The sequence below is a fragment of the Macrotis lagotis genome, chromosome 1 (genome assembly GCF_037893015.1).
Source record: "Macrotis lagotis isolate mMagLag1 chromosome 1, bilby.v1.9.chrom.fasta, whole genome shotgun sequence".
NCBI classification, from domain to species: domain Eukaryota; kingdom Metazoa; phylum Chordata; class Mammalia; order Peramelemorphia; family Peramelidae; genus Macrotis; species Macrotis lagotis.
This window is the reverse complement of record NC_133658.1, coordinates 842,321,551-842,331,014: the sequence shown is the minus strand read 5'-3', so window position 1 is coordinate 842,331,014 and position 9,464 is coordinate 842,321,551. Positions and strand designations below refer to the sequence as shown.

General features: G+C 34.9%; 1 protein-coding gene across 1 annotated transcript; it reads right to left on the bottom strand.

The window, feature by feature from the left end:
• Positions 1-1,607: 1,607 nt before the first annotated feature.
• Positions 1,608-9,143, bottom strand: LOC141490232 (olfactory receptor 52B2-like). Its single transcript, XM_074190453.1, has 2 exons — positions 8,232-9,143; positions 1,608-1,628 (listed from the first exon to the last, which is right to left on the bottom strand). Exons 1-2 carry the CDS (start codon positions 9,141-9,143, stop codon positions 1,608-1,610), a joined length of 933 nt encoding a protein of 310 aa, XP_074046554.1.
• Between the last annotated feature and the right edge of the window lie 321 nt (positions 9,144-9,464).

The following is a 9,464-nucleotide window of genomic DNA, read 5'->3' as shown; positions in this document are numbered from 1 at the left end:
TCCTGACTCCATGGCTGGGGCTTTATCCACTATGCCACCTAGCCGCCCCCAACACTTTCAAAAATGTATTCACACACTGTGTAAAACTGAGATAATTATCCTCTTAGCAGGAACAGAATTGTAGTTGAGAGAAAAACCAATGATTCGAGAAGCAAGTTATATTGAATAAAACTTAAAAAATTAACATAGAACTGTATTAAAGGCAGTGAGTCACAATTAAAAGACAGTGGAATTTGGAGTCAGATAGATATCCTGGTTTTAAATCTTACCCAGATAGCTTTGAGTAAAATATTTCTTTATCTTGATGTCATCATCTATACAATTAATGGGACAGATTTGGTGATTTCTAAGGTTACTTTTATCTCTAAATCTATGAACTTTGAGACTATGGCAGGATTAAAACAATAAAGATAAATAGAGACTGATATCAAAAAGATACTGATTGGAGAGAAAATTAGAAAGACTAATATTCAAATTAGTCAGTAATTTAAAGCTCTTCATATTCTGACTCCTACTTTTCTTTTCAGTTTTATCATATAAAAGACCTCAATGCTTTCTATTCTTCAGGCATATAGCACTCATTATTGTGCTAGAGCAAATTCCAACTTCTTGCACTTTTATTTATTTTCACATAGAGACCCAAATATTTAAGATATACTGAGATATTCTTAGTTTTACCTGATGAAACTCTTCATTTCACTTTGCTCATATCTGAATTCCTCTCAGATAAAAGTATTTTCTCATAGCGTATTTTTTTTATCAAGGGACAAAAAAGACTTACTGTTTTTAAAGCAAGAAAGTAAAGCTATTAAACAGTAAAGCTATTAACTCAGTCAATAGAGGTTAGTACAATTGACTGATCAGCAGCTGCTATCAAGGGATAAGCAGTAGCAGCTGTCAGCAGGGGATCAGTAACATAAAGAGGGAGATAAAAGTATAAAGAAAAAAAGTTAGAGATAGTTGCAAGATGCTTGCAATTGGGTTGATAATAGCAGCCCTTTCTAGGGAAAGGGTAGGGTTTATAGGGGAGTAAAATGCGGTATACCTTCTGGCAAAGGGGTAAAGAAGAGTTAGGGGAATGAGCTGAGGTAATTCCTATTATGTCAATGGATTTAAATCTCATGACCCCTTTTTGATAGGCTAGCCTTTGGGGTCCCAACTTCAAGCATATTTATCTGAATGTCAAAAATACACAGATAGGAATATCAGTCTCTCCCTCTAGTAAGATAGCTTTTGGTGAGTAAGTTCAGCAATGGGAGATATTCTAGATAAAAACAGGATGAGACTGGGTAGGAATAGGTGGATCTCAAGTGTTTCCATATCTTGAACAACGGGATGGGAGTGGGTCTCAAGTGACATGTGTGAAGTAATGGAATTGGAGTAACAATGAAATAGGAGGCCAGTTCAGACAAAAAAGATAATTATAGAACATTTTCCTCTACCTAATATTTCTTTTGCCACATTACGCTCTCAAATAATTCGGGACCAAATTTATTTGGGAGTTGGGCTGAAAGTTTATTCTGAAAACTGCTAGGTCCAGTTTAAGAGTCACACCACAAATTTTTGATGGAAATGATGAAATTAGATTATTATTCATAAAAAGGTAATCAAGAAAACATTTTAAAAAACTACCAAGGCAAAAGCACTTAGTTGAGATTTGTGGTTTTCTTGAACTGAATTCTCATTACTACAACCATGTGACCTTGAGCAAATGGGCAGGGCAGATATTTAAACATTCTTGCCTTGGCTTAATAAAGTTCAGGTACTTTGTTAAGATAAGCTTTCATGTTCTTTACAATCCTAAATGCAATTAACTTAATCCTAGAATCTTAGTTTTAGAAAGGATCTTAGAAATCATAGTATAAAGAAAAATAACTTAAAAGCTTAGGTATTCTACTTAATAGAAATGACTAAGAGTAGAAATTGAGATATATTTTATTCGGAAATGGCCAAGATGGGAGTTTCATTTCCTTGACTATACATGTTTGGAGGGCAGCGAGGTGGTATGGTGGGCAGAGTACTAGTTTTAGAGCCAGGAGAACAGGAGTTTGAATCCAATCTCAGATACTTGACATTAGCTGTGTGACCTTGGGCAAGTCACTTAAGCTGAGTGCCTGCATTCAGGTTCATTTCTAGTCTTCTTGGTCCATATCTGGTCACTGGACCCAGATGCCTATGGAGGCATAGCATAGCACCCCCTCACTCAAATTCTTTTTCTTTCTTTCTTTCTTTCTTTCTTTCTTTCTTTCTTTCTTTCTTTCTTTCTTTCTTTCTTTCTTTCTTTCTTTCTTCCTTCCTTCCTTCCTTCCTTCCTTCCTTCCTTCCTTCCTTCCTTCCTTCCTTCCTTCCTTTCTTTCTTTCTGCACATGTATATTTTTAAGTTACAAAATTTACTTCCACCCTTCTTTCCCCCACTTCCCCCTCCCTCCCCCAGCAGCAGTCAGGTTAGTATTGTACATACATATTTTGATAAACATGTTTACAGATGAGTTATTTTCAATATGAGGAATTGGGGTTAAGGGGAAAAAGATACAAAAGAGATACCTTTTATAAATTGTTCATCAAATTCTGAAGGGTTGATTTTTTTTGTGAGTGTGTGTGTTTTGTTTTGTTTTGTTTTTCTTCCTCTGGATGGGGATAATATAGTCCATAGCCAGTCTAATAAGTTATCCTAGCACTCTGAACTCCTGAGAGGAGTTGCTTCCATCAGGGTTGTTAATCTCACAATGCTGTTGTTAATGTGTACATTATTCTCTTGATTCTGCTCCCTTCACTCAGTATCAGATCCCATAAATCATTCTATACTTCTTTAGAGTCCGACCATTTATGGATTCTTATAGAACAAAAATATTTCATAGTATTCATGTGCCATAACTTGTTTAGCCATTCCCCAATTGATGGGCATCCCCTCAATTTCCAGTTTTTTGCCATTACAAAAAGAACTGAGATGAATATTTTGGAACATATAGGACTTTTCTCTTTTTATATAATTTCTTCTAGATATAAATTGAATATTGGAATTGTTGGGTTAAAGAATAAAAATAATTTTATTGCCCTTTGAGATTAGTTCCATATGGCTCTCCAGAAAGGTTGGATCCATTCAAAACTCCACTAGCAATGCATCAGTGTTCCAATCCTCCCATAATCTCTCCAACATTGATCATTTTTCCTTTTTCTCATCTTGGTCAATCTGAGAGGTGTGAAGTAATACCTCATAGTTGTTTTAATTTTCATTTCTCTAATCAATAACGATTTGGAGCATTATTTCATATGATTATAAATAACTTTAATTTCTTCATTTGAAAACTGTCTATTCATATGCTTTAACCATTCATCATGTGAGAATGACTTTAAACCTTGGACATTTGTTGAAATTTTCTATATATTTTAGAAATGAGACCTTTATCAGAATTCCTAGTTGTGAAGATTGTTTCCTAGTTTTCTGCTTTCCTTCTAATTTTGACAGCATTGACTTTATTCATGTAAAAACTTTTTAATTTAATATAGTCAAAATCATCCATTTTTAGGTTTATAATATGCTCTAATTCTTGTTTGGTCATACCTTTATCCCCTTTTCATAGATCTGATGGAGTATTTCTTGGTCATTTATCTATGGTGTCACTATGTCTAAATCCTTTTCCCATTTTGACTATTTTGGTGTAGGGTGTGAGATGTGGATTTATGCCTAGTTTTTGCCATACTGTTTTTCAGTCCTTCCAACAATTTTTGTCAGATAGTGAGTTCTTATCCCAGAAGCTGATGTGTTTGGATTTGTCAAGTAATAGATTGTTGTAGTCATTTACTGTAATTTCTTTTGAACCTATCCTAACTGACTGATTCATTACTCTATTTCTTAACAAGTACCAGAAAGTTTTGATGACTGCTGCTTTATAATATAGTTTTAGATCTAGTAGAGTAGATCACCTTCCTTTACATTTTTTTTTCCATCAGTTCCCTTGCTTTCTTGACTTTTAGTTACTCCAGATGAATTTTGTGACTATTTTTTTCTAGCTGGATAAAGTAGTTATTTGGTAGTTTGATTGGTATGACACTGAATAAATAATTTAATTTGGGTAGAATTGTCATTTTTATCATATTAGCTTGACCTAACCATGAGTATTTGATATTCTTCCAATTTAGATCTGACTTTATTTGGGTGAGGAGTGCTTTATAATTATGTTCAAACAGTTTCTGGGTTTGTTTTGCGAGTTAGATTCCCTAGTATTTAATGTTGTCTATAGTTTATTTTAAATGTAATTTCTCTTTATATCTCTTGCTCTTAGGCTTTGTTGTTCTTATATAAAAATGTTGACAATTTATGTGGGATTATTTTATATCCTGCTGCTTTACTGAATTTGTTAATTTTTTCAAGGGGGTTTTTAGATGATTTTCTTGGGTTGTCTAAGTATCTCATCATATCATAATCAAAGAGTGAAGATTTTGCTTCCTCATTGCCAATTCTGGTTCATTCAATTTCTTTTTTTTCCTCTTATTGCTCCAACTAGCATTTCAAATACTATACTATATTGAATAGTACTCGTAGGCAACCTTGTTTTACCTTGATTTTGTTGGAAATGCTCCTTTTATTCCCCGTAGAAATAATAATATTTATTGATTATTTTAGATACATGTTACTTGTTATTTTAAGGAAAACTCCATTTACTCCTAAACTTTCTAGTATTTTTAATAAGAATGGATGTTGTATTTTATCAAAGGCTTTTTCAGTAACTATTGACATAATGTTGGTTTTGCTACTGATGTGTTTAATTATGATGAGTGTTTTTCTAATGTTGAACCATCCCTGTCTACATGCTTTAAATCCCACCTGTTCATGGTGTACTATCCTAGTAATAACTTGCTGTAGTCTTATTGTTAAAATATTATTTAATATTTTTGCATCAATATTCATTAGGGACCCTCACTCAAATTCAATTTATGTGCTTGTCATGGCAACATCTCCCTGATGTCATGGTCTTCTTTGAAAAGGAAGGACAAACATCATCATACATGTTTGTTATGGGGATTTTGTTTCTTTCTGTTTAAAAGACTTATTGTTATTGTAATTAATTATTTGGCTCTGAACATCCAATATTCATATAGACAAACAATTGATTCATATTTATAAATGAGTTTTGTACTTATAATCTTTTTATTATATCCCTATAGTTTGCTATATTTTCCTTCCCTTCACTTTTCCTAAAAAGCTATCCCATTGACCAATTAGTATTTTTTAAGAGTAGGGAGAAAAACATCACTAGTCAGTTCATTTTTTCTTTCTTAATGTGGGGGAAGGAAAGAGAAGGAAGGAGAAAAGTCTGAATTTTACTTATTGGGAAAATTCAGTGGAAATTTTAGAGTTTCAGTGAAAAGAGATAAATACTGTTTTAATCTTTTATGAAAGGGAAGAAGGTAGAAATTCATGACAAAATTGTACAATGAATTATTTAAAAGATAATTTGAAAGCATTTGGAAGAATAAATGAGGAAGCTTGCAAGCCATCATTAAACCCAAGTTGGAATAACCTAATTTCCTTGATTCTTTGCATCTGTGGTCTAGTAGATTTTGGAAAGCAATTAATTAGCGAGCATTTGTTATGTGCCTTTTACCTATAGGTACTTGGCTGAGTCTTGTAGATTCAAAGACAAAAATGGCATAGTCCTTTCTCTTCACAGAGCTTATATGCTGAGAGAAAGTATATATATACTTGGATGATTATAATACACACACTTACAAATGCACAATAAATTCAATTACAAACTGAGAAAAAATTTTGACCCCACTATTAAGTTTATAAGAAATCAAAGAAGAAAAGAATTTATATATAGGCCTAAAGTTTTATAGCAATACTTTTAGTGGTAACCAAAAATTGGAAACTACAAGACTTTTATTCTTCACTTTGAGTCAATAAGTTATCTGGTTGTGTGTTCACTTATGCTTATTCCTGAGTTTACTAGATAATTTTTTTCAGGGGGGGCATTCCTTGCTAAAATAAGGATGATGATGTTTGTCTTTCATTGTCTAAGAGGACCACTGCATCAATGAGGTGATGCCAAGACAACCACATAAACTAGATTTGAATGAGGGAGGACCTTGTTAAGTTACCAGCCTCAATTTTTCCTCTGGACTCATCTGGGACCAAGAGCCAGATATGATTCAGAATGACCGGAGATGATCCTCAATGTGAGGCAATCAGGTTTAAGTGACTTACCTAGTGTGACACAACTAATATCAAGTGTCTGAGTTTGGATTTAAACTTCCATCATCCCAACTCCAAGACAAATGCTCTTATCAACTGCGCTACCAAGCTGCCTCTGAAATAATGATTATTTAAATACCATTCTGTGAGAACAAGGTTTAAAAATAGAGAGATAGAGGCAGCTAGGTGGCGTAGTGGATAAAGCACCGGCCCTGGAGTCAGGAGTACCTGGGTTCAAATCCGGTCTCAGACACTTAATAATTGCCTAGCTGTGTGGCCTTGGGCAAGCCACTTAACCCCATTTGCCTAGCAAAAACCTAAAAAAAAAAAAAATAGAGAGATGTTTAATCTGTAAAAGAGAAGATTTAGGGTGACTATGGTAGGAGGTTTGAGATATTTCAAGGACTCATGTCAAAGAGATTTAATTCTGTCTGCTTCATGCTAGATTGCAGAAGAAAGTCAGTGGGTGAAGCTTACCAAGAAAATCTTTCCAACAATTTAATCTATTCAGAAGAAGGGGCAAACTTCAAATGTTAGAGCATTCAATTATATAATTATAATAACCACACTTGCCACCAAGGAGGCAAAAAGTACCCTTTTCCTTTCTTTTCAGAGGTAAGGAACTATGAATGCATAGGCTATATATGTTGTCAGTTACATTTGATATCTTAGTTTTGCTGATCTGCCTTCCTTTCCCAGTAAAAATAATCTTTATTACAACGTACATAAAATATCTCACTGATATGGAAAGAGGACATATATATATATATATATATATATATATATATATATATATATATATATATATATATATTTGGAGTTGAAGATGATACAAAAATAAACAAGATCCTAAATTTTTTTGAGGTGGTATATTATCAAGGGTCTTCAATACAGACTAAAAGACCACTGTCAGACATAATGTAGATTCTTGATCAAGTACAGTTCCTTCACCTTTGTACAGGTTGAATTAGATATCTTATTATGGAAAAATAAAGAAGGAAGATATTCACCCCTCTATCAGTGCTATGGGGAATATTAACTGTCTTTCAGGAAGAGAGCAAGAGGAGAAAGAAGAAATAATTAAAATGAAAAATTAGTAGGCATCCATATCATTATAGCCATAGCAAACATTATGATAATAAATCATTCCACAAAATGTTTTGTAGTTTTGAATTTGATTTAAATATAGTTGTTGGATTTATTCCATCCACATCTGATTTGTACAAAAAGTTTGTGAAATAAGCAAAGCAGATATTTTTACTGGAGGAAATTATCTCAGATAGCTCAATTCCTTACTTTACATTGTACAGCATTCAAAAATTAAATGTTTACAATGGTCAGAAAACACTATACTAGGCATGGGGAAAAGTCCACGTTTAGTCAACAAAGTTTCTTTCTCCTCAGAGAGGGAGGTAACCTCTACGTAACATGACACAGACACATAAATATCTATAATACAAAGCAATTTCGTTAATTCTATACACCAAAGTGTTATTTGAGATCAAAGCAGTTGGAAGATTAAAATTTTTGCCAAAAGTTAAGGTCAGGGGTAGTCTTCCTGGAAGAGATTGTGTTTGAGTGATGCTTTAAAGGTTAACTAGGAATGCAATGGATAAAGAAAGGACATTACAAGACAACTATGACCTAGGAAGCAGCATGAGCAAAGACCAAAAATGCAGGGTGCATATAGGAGTAAAGAAGATATTTCTTACCTAGAATGCTATGCATTTTTCAAAAGGAGTCTTTGTTTCACCAATGAGTATATGACAAGTTTCATTCAAATAGTGAATTAGCTAAATAGTTACACTCTTCCTCAACCAAAGTCAATGACATTCAAGTATATTAGACAATAATATTTTGAGGAAAAAGTGAAACTGAACTTTGCTTTTCACTCTAAATCCCAAACAGAAATTTGTCCCACAGCAAGATGAAAAATAATCTTATTTATGTCCCTACCATTATTCAAGACAGGATCAAATTATCATGATTCCAACCTCTTTCAACATTTCCCTTTTGGTGAAAACAAAACAATCACTTGCTCCCTGATCTGTTTGGTTTTGACTCCATAAATAACTGGGTTCATCATTGGAGGCACAAGCACATAAAGATTAGCCAGTAGAATATGGACATGCCGAGGGATTTTCCTGCCAAATCTCTGAGCAATGACAGTGAAAATTCCTGGCAGGTAGAACATGAGGATGACGCAGACGTGGGACCCGCAAGTGCTCAGTGCTTTGAGCCGAGCATCCCTGGAAGGTAGCCTGAAGACTGCCCGAAGGATAAGAATATAGGAGATAACAATGGCTACCATGTCAAGCATGACACTGAGCAAGGGTACAGATATTCCATACCAGATATTGATGGTGATATCTGCACAGGCCAGTTTGGCTAGACCCATGTGTTCACAGAATGTGTGAGCAATGATGTTTGTACGGCAGAAGGGCAGGCGCTTTAGCAAGAAGACAATGGGGAAGACAGTAGCAAAGCTCCTGAATACTACAATGCCACCGATTTTGCCAATGACGCTGTGGTTGAGGATGGTGGTATACTGCAATGGGTAGCAGATGGCCACATAACGGTCAAAAGCCATGGCCAGCAGGATCCCTGACTCCACCACAAAGGCAAAGTGCATGAAGAAGAGTTGAGTGACACACCCCCCAAAGGAGATAGCTGTGTCATCCATCCAGAAGATGGCCAGGGCCTTAGGCACAGTAGAAGTGGATAGAATCAGATCCCAGAATGCCAGCATGGATAGGAAGAGGTACATGGGCTCATGGAGGCTATGCTCAGCAGCCACCACAAAGATCAGAATGAGATTTCCAGAGACAGCAACCAGGTACATCAGACAGAAGGGGATGGAGATCCACAGATGCATCTCCTTCAAGCCGGGGATGCCAATAAGAACAAACATATCATAGTTGATGCTGGAGAGGTTGGGAGCAGACATAGCAGGAAAATTGCTAGTCTCACCCACTTACCTTCCTGCCTGCCCTGCAGCCAAGGGGATGAGCAGTCACTGGGCTAGAAAGGAGAATCATTCAATGAAGCAATTAATAAACATTTTTTCAAGTCCCTTCTGTGGGCACAGTCCCTTGCTTTTTAAAATAATTTTCCAAAATTCAGCAGACATGATCAACTAATGTGCGTTTTTTTCTTCTAATCACTGTATTGAGATGAAATAGCATAGCAGAAATTGAGATTGGAAAATTCTTAGAGATCATCTGGTAATACCTTTTACTTCTATTTTCATGTGAGGAAGATGAGGTAC